At 49.9% G+C, this 20,492-nt stretch overlaps 1 protein-coding gene across 3 annotated transcripts in view; it reads left to right on the top strand.

Moving 5' to 3' along the window:
* The window catches only part of LOC146020732 (alpha-aspartyl dipeptidase-like), a 70,132-nt gene that overhangs the window by 33,590 nt on the left and 16,050 nt on the right, over positions 1-20,492 (top strand). The window contains exons 1-7 of one of the 3 annotated variants that reach the window (XM_083154113.1): positions 11,100-11,139; positions 12,054-12,182; positions 14,054-14,142; positions 15,606-15,680; positions 17,022-17,101; positions 18,988-19,161; positions 19,535-19,594. In XM_083154113.1, the coding sequence (XP_083010239.1) occupies positions 11,132-11,139; positions 12,054-12,182; positions 14,054-14,142; positions 15,606-15,680; positions 17,022-17,101; positions 18,988-19,161; positions 19,535-19,594 (615 nt within the window). In that variant the 5' untranslated portion in view covers positions 11,100-11,131. Of the gene's footprint in view, positions 1-11,099; positions 11,140-11,335; positions 11,810-12,053; positions 12,183-14,053; positions 14,143-15,605; positions 15,681-17,021; positions 17,102-18,987; positions 19,162-19,534; positions 19,595-20,492 lie in introns of those variants that run through there. The other 2 variants (XM_083154114.1, XM_083154115.1) reach the window with 2 other exon arrangements.

Below are 20,492 nucleotides of genomic sequence, written 5' to 3'. Positions count from 1 at the left end.
CATGTACCCATGCGCAGTGTATTGATAATTGGCCGATTGTCTGATCTGAATTACCCCGTTAATCCAGATCCGCAATCAGATGTCTCCTGGGTTTCTAAATCCCAGGAAAAGGGACAGTGCAAATTCATATATAGACTTCCCAGAATGCCGGGTCCCTTCCCATGATGCAAACAAAAAGTTTGCATTTGTATCACTAGTGTGTGAGCGCTTCGCTATACAGGGTGGACATTTTTTGAGTGACATCACACAGCTGCCGTGACCCCTCCCCCTCTAACGGTCCAGACGCGCCTGCATTGGACCATGCTTCTGAAGCACTCAATCATCTCTCTGTTGCCGCCCCAATTGTCCCTTACACTCCAGACGCATTTTTTTTACGATCTGCGATTATTGTGCATTTGATATCAACCTGAATGAGGGTCAATATCAGCAAATCTCTCTGTAATGCGACAAGTGACCATTAGATGAGTCCATTCCCCCCATCGCTGCTCAGTGTAACATCTCATAGTGTTTCAGATGACCGGCAGCCTTCGCCTGCGCCTGACTTGTAAGAGACCTGCTGAGGATTTACCGAGGTTATTGCATTGCGTGACTGGCAAGGCTCCAGCTCAAATGTCTTTTTAAAGTTGTTGCCTGCAGAGTGAAAATTAAGCAGATTCATCAATGTGTCCACAATCCCTCTCTGACGTCGCGACTCGCAACCAGCCGATCGCCTGAGAAATGAGCCGTTCCAAATTGAAGTGCATTATTTATCCAGTTCACAGAGACTGCAAAGTCCAATTTTCTCCACTGCCTTTTATTAAGGACCAGAGCATTCTGCAGCACAGAGGAACCTTCCTCGGTGATGGGCGGTCACCTGGGTACGACCGCCACTGAAACTCCAATCGCAAAAATAGAATGCAGTCACCAATATGGAAATCCTCCTGTACTGTGCGCGATATTATCTGAACGAAGAAAAGGAACATAATGACCCTATTTATTTCCACATGTGGAATTGCGTCGCCCGCTAACATAAATAAATGAAATAAATATATCATATATATTTTATCCCAAATTCTTTGACATTTTAGTAAAGAAAAAAAATCTATAAATAGAATAATCCTACTTTAGGGGGTTTATATATCAAGAGATATTTTTCGAAACACCTGAGTTTCATTTACTGTTATTGCTGCTGTACATTTTGGCCCAAAAACCTTGGAAAATCGTATTTTGTGCCGCATTACGGCGTGACGGGCAAACTATACACTCTTGGCTTGTATACAGTTGGACGCAATTAGGAACATTGCCTTCCCAACAATTTGTTTTGTTACTTGTTTTTTACTACGGAAAAAGGAACACTCATTTATAGCACGCCAACTGAGAGGCATTTTGCACCTAAATGACCATCCCCCACAAGGGGTTGCACTATGGGGGCAGGGTGCCTAGCGCTGCCTATAGAAAGGCATGTTCCCATACTGAACTATGTCTTTGCAGGCACATAGATGTATATGGAAGTTGTGATCATTTCTCACAGGAGATGTGAAGATACAATTAACTGACCAGAAAGGCGCTTCAGAATGCAAATGAGGATAAAGGTCATTTTGAGGCCCTTGTACGAACTGGCATTGCATTACTTAAGCTGCCCACCCTCAAGTGTGTACTCAGGAAAGTTTTCAGCACTCCCGGGAACCTTGTCTGTGATCGTCTTAGGAGGTTATTCTTAAAAATTTATTTTGACAGTATCCCAACAAAACAAGCTGCCAATGGGCTCAAGGTGCTAACAGTGTTTATCCTCTCTCCAATCATTCTCCTCATCCTCATCATTAATCACCATTACTAGAGATCAAAGGAAGTCCTTCCAGAACATTGCTTTGTGGGGGCCCAAACAAACCAAGCACTTCAGCCACAATAATGTCAGTGGCTGTCACTGAGTGCTTGGTTTGTTAAACCGTGCATGTCTTTTTTAATCTACAGCATTATGGTGGGTGGGCATGAAAACCCATAGATCTGTCAATCTTGCACCACTTTTCATTTAATCATGGGCTGTATTTTTGGGGAGCATTATTTTGGATAAACCCATGCACTCGCAAATACTAACTGGAGACGCCTCCTGCTGCATTTGAATGATAATGACACAGATTTGCACAACTGCTTCTATGCGGCTGTGTAATTCCTTCAAAACATGAATCCGGCCAATAACACCCCTTTCACATTACACAAAATTACCGGGTTCATTACAGTCTCTTGCCGGTTTGGCCCAGTATACTGATAGCGACATGGCAATACAAACCGGGTAAAAAGAAGGGTTCTTACCGGTTCAGAGCCGTTGTGTTGTGCAGTGTGAACGGGTTGAGCGATCCGTTTCCTGTTCACACTATATATGGCGGAGGCAGTGCTTGGAGCAGTGCCAGCTCTAAGCGCTGCCTCCTCCCCCGATGCCACTCTGCCGCGCCCCCACATGACATCAGTGATCTGGTTCCCTTTTGTGATCTGAACAGACCGCACATGCAGAGTTGCACCGGGACTGAACCGTTGTCCCGGTGCGACCCTGCATTTGCGGTATTAGATGGAACATCTGCTGCTTATTACGTACAGGTTATAATATCATGGAACACCAACATTTACTGAACCCTTGGGGCCTTAATAATGCATAGACCAGGCACCGTATCTGCCTAATCTCTACGTGAGACCAGTAGGGTTGGGAGATGGCAGTAAGCTTCCATAGGGACTGTGACGGTGTAAAGTACAATATATGCGGTATCCGGTTATATGCATTTGCCGGTAATGCTGCCATATTACTGTCATTTATCAGGGCTGTCAGCATCAGCGGTTCTCTCCTGTGTGAGGTATACAAGTTATTCATGGCTTACATAGTAACATCCCAGTGATGAGCAAATACATGTGTATGGTTCCACATCGCCCATGTGGCATGAAACACATTCTGGGCCAACACGCTCACAGTATGTAATAAGCACATGTGGTACAAGCGCGTGGCAGCTGATGGCGTGTCTCCACCATCCATAGGTCAGATTATGTATCGCTGGCGCAGGATGTGAATACACGAAACGTCGGTCTGTGGCAGAAATAAGGTGAACGCCACAGCTGGGCTCAGGTTAATAAAGTGACTTAACCCCTTTAGTGTTGGGTTTTCCTTGGGCAGAACAAACCTACCAGGGCAGGTTTGTCCTGCACCAGAAATACCACTCAAGCTGCAGCCACAAACTTCTGCAGCAACCCGTGCTCCCCTGCAGCAGGGGGCGCCACACTGGTAAGGTTACTGGTAACTATAGTACAGCAGCAGGGGGCACCACACTGGTAAGGTTACTGGTTACTATAGTACAGCAGCAGGGGGCGCCACACTGGTAAGGTTACTGGTTACTATAGTACAGCAGCAGGGGGCGCCACACTGGTAAGGTTACTAGTTGCTATAGTACAGCAGCAGGGGGTGCCACACTGGTAAGGTTACTGGTTGCTATAGTACAGCAGCAGGGGCGCCACACTGGTAAGGTTACTAGTTGCTATAGTACAACAGCAGGGGGCGCCACACTGGTAAGGTTACTGGTTACTATAGTACAGCAGCAGGGGGTGCCACACTGGTAAGGTTACTAGTTACTATAGTACAGCAGCAGGGGGCACCACACTGGTAAGGTTACTAGTTGCTATAGTACAGCATCAGGGGGCGTCACACTGGTAAGGTTACTATAGTACAGCAGCAGGGGGCGCAACACTGGTAAGGTTACTAGTTGCTATAGTACAGCAGCAGGGGGCACCACACTGGTAAGGTTACTAGTTGCTATAGTACAGCAGCAGGGGGTGCCACACTGGTAAGGTTACTAGTTGCTATAGTACAGCAGCAGGGGGCGTCACACTGGTAAGGTTACTATAGTACAGCAGCAGGGGGCGCAACACTGGTAAGGTTACTAGTTGCTATAGTACAGCAGCAGGGGGCACCACACTGGTAAGGTTACTAGTTGCTATAGTACAGCAGCAGGGGGCGCCACACTGGTAAGGTTACTAGTTGCTATAGTACAGCAGCAGGGGGCGCCACACTGGTAAGGTTACTAGTTGCTATAGTACAGCAGCAGGGGGCGTCACACTGGTAAGGTTACTATAGTACAGCAGCAGGGGGCGCAACACTGGTAAGGTTACTAGTTGCTATAGTACAGCAGCAGGGGGCGTCACACTGGTAAGGTTACTAGTTGCTATAGTACAGCAGCAGGGGGCGCCACACTGGTAAGGTTACTAGTTGCTATAGTACAGCAGCAGGGGGCGTCACACTGGTAAGGTTACTATAGTACAGCAGCAGGGGGTGCCACACTGGTAAGGTTACTAGTTACTATAGTACAGCAGCAGGGGGCACCACACTGGTAAGGTTACTAGTTGCTATAGTACAGCATCAGGGGGCGTCACACTGGTAAGGTTACTATAGTACAGCAGCAGGGGGCGCAACACTGGTAAGGTTACTAGTTGCTATAGTACAGCAGCAGGGGGCACCACACTGGTAAGGTTACTAGTTGCTATAGTACAGCAGCAGGGGGCGCCACACTGGTAAGGTTACTAGTTGCTATAGTACAGCAGCAGGGGGCGCCACACTGGTAAGGTTACTACCATAGTACAGCAGCAGGGGGCACCACACTGGTAAGGTTACTACTATAGTACAGCAGCAGGGGGCGCCACACTAGTAAGGTTACTGGTTACTATAGTACAGCAGCAGGGGGGGACAGGGGCACCACACTGGTAAGGTTACTAGTTGCTATAGTACAGCAGCAGTTGGCGCCACACTGGTAAGGTTACTAGTTGCTATAGTACAGCAGCAGGGGGCGCCACACTGGTAAGGTTACTAGTTGCTATAGTACAGCAGCAGGGGGGCCACAGTGGTAAGGTTACTAATTGCTATAGTACAGCAGCAGGGGGGCCACAGTGGTAAGGTTACTAGTTACGGTACTTGTGTATTATCACGGCGCCCATAGCATCGCATTGCATACCACTAATTAAGGTATGCGATGGGACCTGATTTCAGGGTTTTCAAGGGCTGACTGTACAATATTAATATCGCATTCCATTATAATGGCATGCGATGCGACGCGATCATAGCCGATTTTACATTTAAAGCCACCCTGATGGCTGATTCCTATGTTAAATGCACCCCAAGACCCAATTTTTTATTGTACACCCACCCTGATGGGTGATTACTATCGTAAATGCCCCCCCCATTGTTTACGCCACTTCACTATCAACGCCAACCCGAAGCATGGCGAGCGGCGGCGGTACGCATCCTCTGACCTTTTCATACCCCCACTATCCACGTTGGCGTGGAGTTGATTTTATATAGTGTGGCGAGCCCTGCGAGGGGACGCGGAATACATGTGAAGTAATCCGCGTCCGCTCGCCTCGCTGCGCTCGCCACACTATATAAAGTCAACTCCACGCCAACGTGGATAGTGGGGTATGAAAAGGTCGGAGGACGTGTACCGGTGCCCCTCGCGGGCTCGCCGCGCTTCGGGTTGGCGTTGATAGTGGGGGTGGCGTTAACAATGAGGGTGCATTTAACATAGTAAGCACCCATCAGGGTGGCTGTACAATTATAAATCGGGTCGCATCTCATCGCATCGCATGCGATGCGACCCCATACAATGCCCTACGATGGAAATCGGGGGTGCCGTTATAATACACAAGTACCCTAGTTACTATAGTAGAGCAGCAGGGGTCACCACACTGGTAAGGTTACTAGTTACTATAGTACAGCAGCAGGGGGCGCCACACTGGTAAGGTTACTGGTTACTATAGTACAGCAGCAGGGGGCGCCACACTGGTAAGGTTACTGGTTACTATAGTACAGCAGCAGGGGGCACCACACTGGTAAGGTTACTAGTTGCTATAGTACAGCAGCAGGGGGCGCCACACTGGTAAGGTTACTAGTTGCTATAGTACAGCAGCAGGGGGCGCCACACTGGTAAGGTTTCTAGTTGCTATAGTACAGCAGCAGGGGGCGCCACACTGGTAAGGTTTCTAGTTGCTATAGTACAGCAGCACGGGGCGCCACACTGGTAAGGTTACTAGTTGCTATAGTACAGCAGCAGGGGGCGCCACACTGGTAAGGTTACTACTATAGTACAGCAGCAGGGGGCGCCACACTGGTAAGGTTACTAGTTGCTATAGTACAGCAGAAGGTGGCGCCACACTGGTAAGGTTACTGGTTACTATAGTAGAGCAGCAGGGGGCACCACACTGGTAAGGTTACTAGTTGCTATAGTACAGCAGCAGGGGGCACCACACTGGTAAGGTTACTATAGTACAGCAGCAGGGGGCGCCACACAGGTAAGGTTACTGGTTGCTATAGTACAGCAGCAGGGGGCACCACACTGGTAAGGTTACTATAGTACAGCAGCAGGGGGCGCCACACTGGTAAGGTTACTGGTTGCTATAGTACAGCAGCAGGGGGCACCACACTGGTAAGGTTACTAGTTGCTATAGTACAGCAGCAGGGGGCGCCACACTGGTAAGGTTACTACTATAGTACAGAGGCAGGGGGCACCACACTGGTAAGGTTATTGGGTTACTAGTTGCTATAGTACAGCAGCAGGGGGCTCCACACTGGTAAGGTTACTAGTTACTATAGTACAGCAGCAGGGGGCGCCACACTGGTAAGGTTACTGGTTACTATAGTACAGCAGCAGGGGGCACCACACTGGTAAGGTTACTAGTTGCTATAGTACAGCAGCAGGGGGCGCCACACTGGTAAGGTTACTACTATAGTACAGCAGCAGGGGGCGCCACACTGGTAAGGTTACTAGTTGCTATAGTACAGCAGCAGGGGGCGCCACACTATTAAGGTTACTACTATAGTACAGCAGCAGGGGGCGCCACACTGGTAAGGTTACTAGTTGCTATAGTACAGCAGCAGGGGGCGCCACACTGGTAAGGTTACTAGTTGCTATAGTACAGCAGCAGGGGGCACCACACTGGTAAGGTTACTATAGTACAGCAGCAGGGGGCGCCACACTGGTAAGGTTACTGGTTGCTATAGTACAGCAGCAGGGGGCGCCACACTGGTAAGGTTACTAGTTGCTATAGTACAGCAGCAGGGGGCACCACACTGGTAAGGTTACTATAGTACAGCAGCAGGGGGCGCCACACTGGTAAGGTTACTGGTTGCTACAGTACAGCAGCAGGGGGCGCCACACTGGTAAGGTTACTAGTTGCTATAGTACAGCAGCAGGGGGTGCCACACTGGTAAGGTTACTAGTTGCTATAGTACAGCAGCAGGGGGCACCACACTGGTAAGGTTACTATAGTACAGCAGCAGGGGGCACCACACTGGTAAGGTTACTAGTTGCTATAGTACAGCAGCAGGGGGCGCCACACTGGTAAGGTTACTACTATAGTACAGCGGCAGGGGGCACCACACTGGTAAGGTTATTGGGTTACTATAGTACAGCAGCAGGGGGCGCAACACTGGTAAGGTTACTAGTTGCTATAGTACAGCAGCAGATGGCGCCACACTGGTAAGGTTACTAGTTGCTATAGTACAGCAGCAGGGGGCGCCACACTGGTAAGGTTACTACTATAGTACAGCAGCAGGGGGCACCACACTGGTAAGGTTATTGGGTTACTAGTTGCTATAGTACAGCAGCAGGGGGCGCCACACTGGTAAGGTTATTGGGTTACTATAGTACAGCAGCAGGGGGCGCCACACTGGTAAGGTTACTAGTTGCTATAGTACAGCAGCCGGGGGCACCACACTGGTAAGGTTATTGGGTTACTAGTTGCTATAGTACAGCAGCAGGGGGCGCCACACTGGTAAGGTTATTGGGTTACTATAGTACAGCAGCAGGGGGCGCAACACTGGTAAGGTTACTAGTTGCTTTAGTACAGCAGCAGGGGGCACCACACTGGTAAGGTTACTGGTTACTATAGTACAGCAGCAGGGGGTGCCACACTGGTAAGGTTGTTGGGTTACTAGTTGCTATAGTACAGCAGCAGGGGGCGCCACTTGCACAGCCCCTGGGATAAGTTCCGCCCGATTCGCATTACACTTCTAATGGATCGGAGCAAACGCAGCAGATAAGTGGAGCTGACGCACTGTGCACATAATCCTTGCTGGTAATGCGATATTATTAGGTGGGATATGGTATGTTACAGGGACTGGCTGCCTGAGCACATCGCTCACATTCTCCCTCTCATCCTGGGCATACACTGGATTTACTTTCACGAGCCAGATGTTTAAGGGAAACATGTTTATTTTCTAGGCATGAAGAATCCTTCCAGATCGACCACCGACTCATCCGTGGGCCCATACTGCCATCCTGTGGCCATTCCTATTCAGGCAGCTGAAATACAAACACTGCTTTATCCTGTTACCTTTATTAGGCTAGTTTCACACACTCCGGTTTTGACCGGACGGCAAAAAGCCGGACACACTTTGTCCGGCTTTTTGCCTGACAGTTGCCTCTTTCACATGCTCCGGCTCCGTGAGCCAGTGCTGTGTACATTTGAGGGTAGAAACTGAAGTGACGTCAGTTTGGTGGCGGTGGAGAGCTAAAACCGCACACCAAATGACCGGTGGGTGTGAAAGGCCCCCATCGCCCTCAGCACACACTGACCTGTGAGGACGGGACAGCCAAAGCACGGCAGCCGGACACTTCAGTGTAAGGCTAGTTTCACACACTCCGGCTCCTACCGGACGGTGAAATCCCGCACGGCCAGGGAGCCGTGCCGCACACATTAGTTGTGAATGGACACTATTGTGTCCATTCACACGGGACGGCCACGGCCCGGCCGCACGGCTGCAGCCGGATCCCACCACTGGAAGGGACGGCTGCCGTGCTGTTGCCATCCCCTCCATGATAAACTAGTGTGTGCTGCACGGCTCCCTGACCGTACGGGTTTTAGCCGTCCGGCAGGAGCCGGAGTGTGTGAAACCAGCCGTAAGATCCAGCTGCTACCCGGCAGCCGTGCTGTGACCGTCCTGTGTGAATGGACACAGAGCAGTCCATGACTCACTGCAGGGACGGCACGGCTTTTAGGCCGGTTTCACACACTCCGGCTCCTGCCGGACAGTGAAATCCCACACGGCCAGGAAGCTGTGCCGCACACACTAGTTTATCATGGAGGGGATGGCCACAGCCCGGCAGCCGTCCCTTCCAGTGGCGGGATCCGGCTGCAGCCATGTGGCCGGGCCATGGCCGTCCCGTGTGAATGGACACAATAGTGTCCATTCACAACTAATGTGTGCGGCACGGCTCGGCTCCCTGGCCGTGCGGGAATTCACCGTCCGGCAGGAGCCGGAGTGTGTGAAACCGGCCTTTCACATGGTCCGGTTTGGAGATCCTGTGGCCCCGCCCCCTCATCACATGGGGGTGGGTCCAAACAATTTGACTGGCATGTCCAGTCTGACGGGGTGTACGCCTGCCCTACTCGTCACATGGGGGCGGGCGTAAGTATCCGGCAATTTCCGTGGTGTGTGAAGGCGCCCATTGCCTTCCACACCACACTGAATGGGCAGAACGGGACGGGCACGGCACGGCAGCCGCACGCTGCAGAGGCAAGATCCGGCTGCTACCACATTAGTTGTGAATGGACACTATTGTGTCCATTCACACGGGACGGCCACGACCCGGCCGCACGGTTGCAGTGGCTGCCGGGCTGTGGCCATCCCCTCCATGATAAACTAGTGTGTGCGGCACGGCTCCCTGGCCGTGCAGGATTTTACCATCCGGCAGGAGCCGGAGTGTGTGAAACCAGCCTTACTGGCCCCTTCATTACAGGCATTGTAGTAATTCTTTGTATGATGCATCTTTTTGTTCCGACCGCCCCAGTTCTGCGTGTTGGGCACATACATGTTCTTACAACTGTCCCTATAGACTGTATATTAAATACAAAATGCACGGAGAAAAGCTGCGGCGAGCAGACAAATGCTGGAATAACACAATAACACAGCCGGGTGCATTGTCGTCTGTTGTCGCAGGATAACACTGGCGGCTCGTGTGTTTATAGCGTGAGGAAAGACATTGGTGGATAACGGTTCTGTAGAAAGTATGTTACAGTATCAAAAGAATATATTCCCCCCCCCCCCCCCACTATTATCCAATACCCACAATGCTCAGTGGTCCCCGGCTGCTGTTATTTTATTTTTCTGATTAACTATTTCTATATATAACAAAACTTGTGGAAATCGCAATGCTTCTCCCAAACGTCACCACCCCAGACCTGTATAACGCAGTCCTGTGACTAGCCACGCCCACAACGCAGTCATTTGCAGAAGAACAGGCATCAGAAATTACGGACAGATTGGAGCTGGGCAGACGGCAGGTGGGTAAAGGACTGTGCACCATCTGGGACCATGATTGTTGCCTGGCATTCCGGATGTGATTATGGTTGGCTGGCTCCTTTGACAGGATTGGCGCCAATTCTCATCTCTGCATAAGACCTCCACTACGCCCACCTGACACTCATTGTTATGGATGGTCACTGATGTGCCATACGTCTTGCCAGGCCTCTGTGGCCGATGGTACCCCCTAGTGGACTGATTAAGTGACCACCAGGGCATAGCTGTATATGATCTATGTGGGTATGGCTTAATGTGTGGCGGTCTTACCCGCTTGTGGTAGTCACCTCGACTCCGTTTCTGTCACTCCAGGCACTGGAAGTGGGCGCTTGAGCAAAGAACAAGGAACCGTTTGGTTTTACAACTGCTTTGGTTTAATTAATCGGGATAAACTGACATTTATCTAGTAAGTTTTCCTTGCTGGGTCATTAAGCCAGCCTGCTACCTTCAGCACCGACATCACCATTAAATTATAACACAATACAGGTTTACGTAGCCCTGAATAGGGGGTTTGCTTTGTTCATGATGCCCCTGTGTCACCTCGGGGTCACCCCCATTAACTGTTAACAAGTCTTCCTAAACGGTGTCACAGTGCCATCACCAAGTCAGTATAACTGTTATCTTTCACAATACAAGAAACCGCATGAAACAGATAAACTGCCAACTCTGAGGCTGGGTACAGTAGTTGGCACAGACAATATGTTTATAAGGATTTTCCAACATTGGACCTGTGCACAGGACTTGGGAACCATTGGTTTGGATCCTAGTAATCTCATAATAGGCCACAGGGTGGCAGTGTCCTACAGTCCCAAAGGACCGAGCTGGCAGATGGTTAGGTAAGTCCCAAGGCAGTGGGATCAGCGCCTCTTTACGCAGTTTTCTGGCTGCACCAATGGAGGTGGTTGAAATGAGTCCTCACACCCAACCTATGTGTGCATGTAACAGTGAAACAGGCCCTGTGATTCTGCTGAGATATCCCCGCGTGTCCGGGTCTCACCCAGGCGCTAGGCCCCAATTCTCCCAGCTACTGTTTCAATGGGGGAATAGAGGAGAGAAGCTTGGAAGGAAGGGAAGCCCCTGTAGTATCTCCGGTCATGGCCCGGGGTCTGTGTGGGTAGAGGAGGGGGACGGGGGTCCCAAGTACCTGGTTGGTTGGGTGTTGGGCACCTGCCATGGCTATCACTCACTGGTCTCCCGCTGTATTCTGCCTGGTCTCTCCACCTCCAGCAGGGTGCACTAATGTGGGCACTCTTTGCATTACCGCACGCAGTGCCGTCAGCTGCCGCTGAGCTGAGAATGCTGCGGATCGCCTCTCCCAGGACACAGGATACTGCGCCGGGTCCCTGCTGTCTCTCTGGCAGCACGTGCTGTCCTCCTTCTTTCCTCGCCGGCATTTTCCCTGAACAACTATAAACAGTAGCAGGATTTTATTGCAGGATGGCCTCACGCACGTGACCTACAGGCTGTCCGCATGTGCAGTCTATCAATAATGGCCTGTGCGATCAGGTCTGAATAACCCCCATAGTGTGTATGGATGGTATCATGTATTTCTGCTTTCCTTCCACACCTGTAGATTAGCATCTCCTCTCCAGATAAGCAGCTGCTATCTTGTATCTTTGTACTTAGGACAGCCATCCACATGCTGGGAGCAGAGCAGTAGATGGCAGGAAATGACTTTTGCACTTGCAGTATTGGATCTGCTGATGTCAGCGACTGTGCGACATAACTTGTCTCTGTTTCCTCTCTGCAGCTTCTCTCCAGGAGACCCAGCCTCAGAGATGGCACTGAATAGACATCTGTTACTTATATCCAACTCTACGCTTCACGGAGGGGGTTACCTGGAGCACTGCCAGGACCATATACAAAGGTTCCTGGGGGCGTAAGTGCACCGAGTTACAGAGTGCTGATGTGTTACTGACACGTTACCGAGTGCTGCTGCTTTGTTACTGGCATGTTACTAACTGGTGATGTTTTACTGACACGTTACCGAGTGCTGCTGCTTTGTTACTGGCATGTTACTAACTGGTGATGTTTTACTGACATGTTACAGAGTGCTGCTATGTTACTAACTGGTGATGTGTTACCGACACGTTACAGAGTGCTGCTATGTTACTAACTGGTAATATGTTACTGACACGTTACAGAGTGCTGCTATGTTACTAACTGCTGATGTGTTACTGACACGTTACAGAGTGCTGCTATGTTACTAACTGATAATGTGTTACTGAGACGCTACCGAGTGCTGCTATGTTACTAACTGGTAATGTGTTACCGAGTGCTGCTGCTTTGTTACTGGTATGTTACTAACTGCTGATGTGTAACTGACATGTTACAGAGTGCTGCTATGTTACTAACTGGTGATGTGTTACTGACACGTTACCGAGTGCTGCTATGTTACTAACTGATAATGTGTTACTGAGACGCTACCGAGTGCTGCTATGTTACTAACTGGTAATGTGTTACCGAGTGCTGCTGCTTTGTTACTGGTATGTTACTAACTGCTGATGTGTAACTGACATGTTACAGAGTGCTGCTATGTTACTAACTGGTGATGTGTTACTGACACGTTACCGAGTGCTGCTATGTTACTAACTGATAATGTGTTACTGAGACGCTACCGAGTGCTGCTATGTTACTAACTGGTAATGTGTTACCGAGTGCTGCTGCTTTGTTACTGGTATGTTACTAACTGCTGATGTGTAACTGACACGTTACAGAGTGCTGCTATGTTACTAACTGTTAATGTGTTACTGACACGTTACCGAGTACTGCTATGTTACTAACTGGTGATGTGTTACTGACACGTTACCGAGTGCTACTATGTAAATAACTGCTGATGTGTTACTGAGTGCTGCTATGTTACTAACTGGTAATGTGTTACTGACACGTTACAGAGTGCTACTATGTAAATAACTGCTGATGTGTTACTGAGTGCTGCTATGTTACTAACTGGTAATGGGTTACTGACACATTACAGAGTGCTGCTATGTTACTAACTGGTGATGTGTTACTGACACGTTACCAAGTGCTGCTATGTTACTAACTGCTGATGTGTTACTGACACGTTACAGAGTGCTACTATATGTTACTAACTGCTGATGTGTTACTGATGTTACTAAGTGCTGCTATGCTACTAACTGGTAATGTGTTACTGACACGTTACCGAGTGCTGCTATGTTACTAAGTGCTGCTGCGGTACTGACACATTGCTATTGTATTACTAACACGTCACTGCTTGTTGCTGGGTTGAGGACATGGCATGGATTTATATCTACATTGTGGATTGTATATTTCACTGTGGAGAACACAACTCATGGAGGTTATTATCCGATATCCTGCATTACTGTGCACTCCAGGTTTCCTGTTCATATGAACGGTTTGTCTATTGTCTATTGCTGTATTATGGGGGTTATTCAGAGCTGATTGCTGTTGTATGATTCGCACAGCAATAGGTTGCGGAATAACTGCGTAAAGGTGCGGAACACGCGCAACGCCAAACAGCAACAAATTTCAGCAATTTTCAGGGAGGGTCTGTGACGTCCGCACCAGCCTCGAGCAGACTGATTCTATCGCACAGTTCTGGAAGGGTCGGGGTTGCGCACATCACTGCGCACACTGAGATAAATGGATATGCAGACCGGCACAGGGTGGGATCTCTGCTAATTCGCCCATCAGTGATCAGGCCTGAATAACCCCCTATGTGCACCCATTGGCGAAAGAGTGTGATATAAATACAATTATCGTTTGCAGAAAAGTGAAACGCGTCCTTTTCATCCCTTACGCTCTGCATGACCGGGATTCCTACGCAACAACAGCGCGCCAGAAGTTTGAAGCTTTGGGTGAGATTGCGCTTTTTACAGTACATCATAAGCACAGTATTAGTAATAAATGTTATTTAAGTTATTTATATATATATATATATATATATATATATATATCTAGGATCCTTGCAGACCGGCACTCCAAAATCTCCCTGTGTGTATGCGCCGGGGTGCTCACAAACAATAGCATACAGGCAGTCCAGAACACTGTGTGCACTCCCACGGACTTCCAAAAAAGACTCAGACACAAAGAGCAACAGTTGCTCTTTGTGTCTGAGTCTTTTTTGGAAGTCCGTGGGAGTGCACACAGTGTTCTGGATTGCATATATATATATATACTTCCCAAATGGTGGTATAGCGCCTAAATCAAATGTCCATGTGTCATATCAGTGTTCATAAAACCAAAATCGTTGGATTTCCAAGAGGTTCTTTATTCAACTCTTATAAAGTTCAAACAGTGTCCCCTGTTTGAAAAAAAGGGACACTGTTTGAACTTTATAAGAGTTGAATAAAGAACCTCTTGGAAATCCAACGATTTTGGTTTTATGAACACTGATGTGACACATGGACATTTGATTTAGGCGCTATACCACCATTTGGGAAGTATATTGTGGGTATTGTTTCCTAGCCCTCAGGAAACCTGGTGGTTAAGCAGCCGTAATTGGAATTTGAAGTCATTTAAAGCCGTTCCAATTTGTATTGTGCATATAAGCGCGAGAGAAGTATTGGGGAATATATATATATATATATATATATATATATATATATACATACATACATACACTGGTACAGAAATGCGCATTTTCTGGTTAGAAAAAAGTTAGGAGGCTCCTAAATGGCAGTATCTGCAGCAGTTACCGGATATTAAAGCCATAGATAGGAGGGGATTCTGATGGGTTTATCCGCAGAAGTGAGAGTACTCCTGGTTGGAGGACCTGCTCCTGTATTGGTATTATCTATAGTGATGCAGGCAGCACATACAGTATATATACAGATGCCCTGGAGTTGGGATAGATGGGAATGTGGACCAGAGGAAGAAGCGAACAGCTCGGCTAAATAACCAATGACAGAGATGTCGTCATCTGTATCCCGAGCTTGTGGCATGGGTGAGGTGGGGGGCACAGAGGGATAGGGGGCCTGTACTGATACTACCATACCCTGCATACTGGCAGCTATAGTCTCCGTTCTGTGCCCACCTGTGACAGTGGGTATGTCTGTATCCCGAGCTTGTGGCATGGGTGAGGTGGGGGGCACAGAGGGATAAGGGGCCAGTACTGATACTACCATACCCTGCATACTGGCAGCTATAGTCTCTGTTCTGTGCCCACCTGTGACAGTGGGTATGTCTGTATCCCGAGCTTGTGGCATGGGTAAGCTGGGGGCACAGAGGGATGGGGGCACCATACCCTGCATAGTGTACAGATCCGTATCTTCCCAGTATTCACACAATGTTACAAATAATCAAATCTGCTGTTTTCCAGGTTACGCCTTAGACAGTATACATGAAGCTGATGATCCCGTAGATGCCGCACAGAAATCAGAGGCCATATTTATTGGTAATTCTATTCAATATGAATATGAGCACTAGAACTATTGGTTACTGGGAGTCTGGGGCATCACTGAGAGCCCGAGGCATTACTGGGAGCTGGAAGGTTACTGGGAGCCGAAGGCATTACTGGGAGCTGGAAGGTTACTGGGAGCCCGGGGCATTACTGGGAGCTGGAAAGTTACTGGGAGCCCGGGGCATTACTGGGAGCTGGAAGGTTACTGGGAGCCCGGGGCATTACTGGGAGCTGGAAGGTTACTGGGAGCCCGGGGCATTACTGGGAGCTGGAAGGTTACTGGGAGCCCGGGGCATTACTGGGAGCTGGAAAGTTACTGGGAGCCCGGGGCATTACTGGGAGCTGGAAAGTTACTGGGAGCTGGAAGGTTACTGGGAGCCCGGGGCATTACTGGGAGCTGGAAGGTTACTGGGAGCCGAAGGCATTACTGGGAGCTGGAAGGTTACTGGGAGCCCGGGGCATTACTGGGAGCTGGAAAGTTACTGGGAGCCCGGGGCATTACTGGGAGCTGGAAGGTTACTGGGAGCCCGGGGCATTACTGGGAGCTGGAAAGTTACTGGGAGCCCGGGGCATTACTGGGAGCTGGAAGGTTACTGGGAGCCCGGGGCATTACTGGGAGCTGGAAGGTTACTGGGAGCCCGGGCAATTACTGGGAGCTGGAAGGTTACTGGGAGCCCGGGGCATTACTGGGAGCTGGAAAGTTACTGGGAGCCCGGGGCATTACTGGGAGCTGGAAGGTTACTGGGAGCCCGGGGCATTACTGGGAGCTGGAAAGTTACTGGGAGCCCGGGGCATTACTGGGAGCTGGAAGGTTACTGGGAGCCCGGGGCATTACTGGGAGCTGGAAGGTTACTGGGAGCCCGGGGCATTACTGGGAGCTGGAAGGTTACTGGGAGCCCGGGGCATTACTGGGAGCTGGAAGGTTACTGGGAGCCCGGGGCATTACTGGGAGCTGGAAGGTTACTGGGAGCCCGGGGCATTACTGGGAGCTGGAAGGTTACTGGGAGCCCGGGGCATTACTGGGATTACAGGGAGTTGGGGGTTACAGGGAGGTGAATGTAACAGGGAGCTGGGGGGTTGCAGGGAGGCGGATGTAACAAGTAGCCGGGGTTGCAGGGAGGTGAATTTAACAGGGAGCAGGGGGGTTACAGGAAGGTGAATGTAACAAGGAGCCGCGGGGGGCAGGAAGCCCCAGTGGAGGTGGCAGAAGATGGGCAGCCGATTGGCATGAATGCCCACCACCAGTGCACCACTTGAGACCAGGCAGATCTGAAATCCTCTGTGCCCGCTACTTGGTCTGTGAACACTAATCAGCCTTCTGTATCCTACTTACAGGTGGTGGTAACACTTTCCGGCTATTAAAGGATTTGTACGACCACGGTTTGGTTTCGGTCATTAGGAGAAGAGTGATGGAGGTAAGGTGTGTCGCTGTTCTCTCCGCTATGATGTATATCTGTCATGGTTCCCTCCCAGCATGCCGCCTGCGTCATTCTGCAAAGTGCCCAGAGGTCTACACACCGGAGAGCTGCCCTTTGCGTTACTAATCACATACGGTATGCTATTACATATGCGATTAGTATTGGTGCGATGGACAGAGGGACGTACCACTAGTGGTTGGTACATTCCGCCCTGTAACAGCCAGAAGCAGAGGGTATTATACAGATCGCGGGAGGGGGGCGGGGGGGGGGGTGTTTTGCCGCGATCTGCCGTGGGAGGGTGGGCGGCGGGGGGCGCTCACCTGGTGGCTGTGGAGTAGGTTCCTGGGCAACATGGGGAGGCAGAGGGTGTCTGGCACTGTGGGCTCACTGGGCTGGTTCTTTGTCATGTGAGTCAGAGGCTCCACCCAGCGTTAGAGACACACTCACACACTTTGAGTGACAGATGTAGCCAAATATATAAGAGATATGTGGGCACTACACAGCCAAGAGGTTGCTGACACCGTTGTGGGTGCAAGATTTGTAGCGGTGCTGTCTAGGCATTACCAGTTTTACTGACATGCGGTGTGTATACCTTATTAGTCTGTTACTGACGTGTGGTGTATATGCATTATTAGTCTGTTACTGACGTGCTGTGTGTAGGCATTATTAGTCTGTTACTGACGCGCTGTGTGTAGGCATTATTAGTCTGTTAGTGACGCGCTGTGTGTAGGCATTATTAGTCTGTTAGTGACATGCGGTGTGTATACCTTATTAGTCTGTTACTGGCGTGTGGTGTATATGCATTATTAGTCTGTTACTGACGTGTGGTGTATATGCATTATTAGTCTGTTACTGACGTGTGGTGTATATGCATTATTAGTCTGTTACTGACGCGCTGTGTGTAGGCATTATTAGTCTGTTACTGACGCGCTGTGTGAAGGCATTATTAGTCTGTTACTGACGCGATGTGTGTAGGCATTATTAGTCTGTTACTGACGCACTGTGTGTAGGCATTATTAGTCTGTTACTGACGCACTGTGTGTAGGCATTATTAGTCTGTTACTGACGAACTGTGTGTATACATTATTAGTCTGTTATTGACGCGCTGTGTGTAGGCATTATTAGTCTGTTACTGACGCGCCGTGTGTATACATTATTAGTCTGTTACTGACGCACTGTGTGTAGGCATTATTAGTCTGTTACTGACGCACTGTGTGTAGGCATTATTAGTCTGTTACTGACGAACTGTGTGTAGGCATTATTAGTCTGTTACTGACGCACTGTGTGTAGGCATTAGTCTGTTACTGACGCGCTGTGTGTAGACATTATTAGTCTGTTACTGACGCGCCGTGTGTATACATTATTAGTCTGGTACTGACGCACTGTGTGTAGGCATTATTAGTCTGTACTGACGCGCTGTGTGTAGGCATTATCATACCTCCCAACTTCAGTCCTGATGAAATAGGGACATTCCGAAAAGGGGGTGGGGCGTATGCAAATGAGGGTGCGGCTTATGCTAATTAGCCGCAACCTCATTTTCATACGAGAATAGACGCTGTGCGCATGCGCACAGCGTCTATTCTACTAGATTGGGGGGTCTCCCAACTGCCACCCCCCGCAGCGGGACAATGCCTGCCGCGGGTGGGACAGCGGGACAGGACCCGAAAATCGGGACTGTCCCGCTGTAATCGTGACAGTTGGGAGGTATGCATTATTAGTCTGTTACTGATGCGCCGTGTGTAGGCATTATTAGTCTGTTACTGACGCGTCGTGTGTAGGCATTATTAGTCTGTTACTGACGCGTCGTGTGTAGGCATTATTAGTCTGTTACTGACGCGCTGTGTTTAGAAATGATCCCCATGTATTCTGGTTTTTGCCTTCAGGATGGGATTCCCTACATAGGCTCCAGTGCTGGTACCAACGTGGCTACGGTTAGCATCAGCACCACCAATGACATGCCAATTGTGTACCCCCCCTCTCTGCAGGCCCTGGGGCTGGTGCCTTTCAACATAAACCCACACTACTTGGACCCGGAGGCCAGCAGCAAGCACATGGGGGTAAGTACCTGCAGGGACCTTCCATGGATCTCCAGTCATCAGAGGGCCCGTGTCCCCGGGGAGCAGTGTATATGTAATAGGGGTGAGCACCTGCGGGGTCCTTCCAGGGGGGGTACACTGATATAACCCCAGAGTCATCAGCAGAGTTACATAGGGGCCGTGTCCCCGGGGGGCAGTGTATATATAATAGGGGTGACCAAGGCGGAGGGCGCGGAAACACCAACAACAACAAACTGGTAATACGGGACCTGCTCTCGTCTAGATATAACAAATTAGGTGGATGCACAGCTGGAGGACCACTAGTGACAGCAAGTCTTCAATATTCTTATCTTCATTTTTATGTTATGTTTTTTCTCTACAATGTTTTTTCCAGGAGACCCGAGAACAACGGATATGTCAGTACCACCTAGAACCCATGACTCCTCCTGTCCTGGTATGTGATGCCATGCTGGCGTTCCTCCTTTCCTGGTATGTGATGCCATGCTGGCATTCCTCCTGTCCTGGTATGTGATGTCATGCTGGCGTTCCTCCTGTCCTGGTATGTGATGCCATGCTGTCGTTCCTCCTGTCCTGGTATGTGATGCCATGCTGGCGTTCCTCCTGTCCTGGTATGTGATGTCATGCTGGCGTTCCTCCTGTCCTGGTATGTGATGCCATGCTGGCTTTCCTCCTGTCCTGGTATGTGATGCCATGCTGGCGTTCCTCCTGTCCTGGTATGTGATGCCATGCTGGCGTTCCTCCTGTCCTGGTATGTGATGTCATGCTGGCGTTCCTCCTGTCCTGGTATGTGATGCCATGCTGGCGTTCCTCCTGTCCTGGTATGTGATGCCATGCTGGCGTTCCTCCTGTCCTGGTATGTGATGTCATGCTGGCGTTCCTCCTGTCCTGGTATGTGATGCCATGCTGGCATTCCTCCTGTCCTGGTATGTGATGCCATGCTGGCGTTCCTCCTGTCCTGGTATGTGATGCCATGCTGGCGTTCCTCCTGTCCTGGTATGTGATGCCATGCTGGCGTTCCTCCTGTCCTGGTATGTGATGCCATGCTGGTGTTCCTCCTGTCCTGGTATGTGATGCCATGCTGCCGTTCCTCCATTCTTGGTATGTGATGCCATGCTGGCGTTCCTCCTGTCCTGGTATGTGATGCCATGCTGGGGTTCCTCCTTTCTTGGTATGTGATGCCATGCTGGCGTTCCTCCTTTTCTCTTTCAATGGTCCTGGTGACACAGCTCAACACTGGGATGTAGGAGGGTCCGAAGGAGCCAGGCACCTATCCTAAAGCTTTAGAGGGTAGGCTCCTCCCCTACTGCATCCCTGGACTCTCCAGTTCGTGT

This window comes from Crinia signifera, chromosome 7 (assembly GCF_055691185.1).
Source record: "Crinia signifera chromosome 7, ASM5569118v1, whole genome shotgun sequence".
Taxonomy (NCBI): domain Eukaryota; kingdom Metazoa; phylum Chordata; class Amphibia; order Anura; family Myobatrachidae; genus Crinia; species Crinia signifera.
Note: the sequence above shows the minus strand (reverse complement) of the source record. Positions and strands in the feature narration are given on the sequence as shown.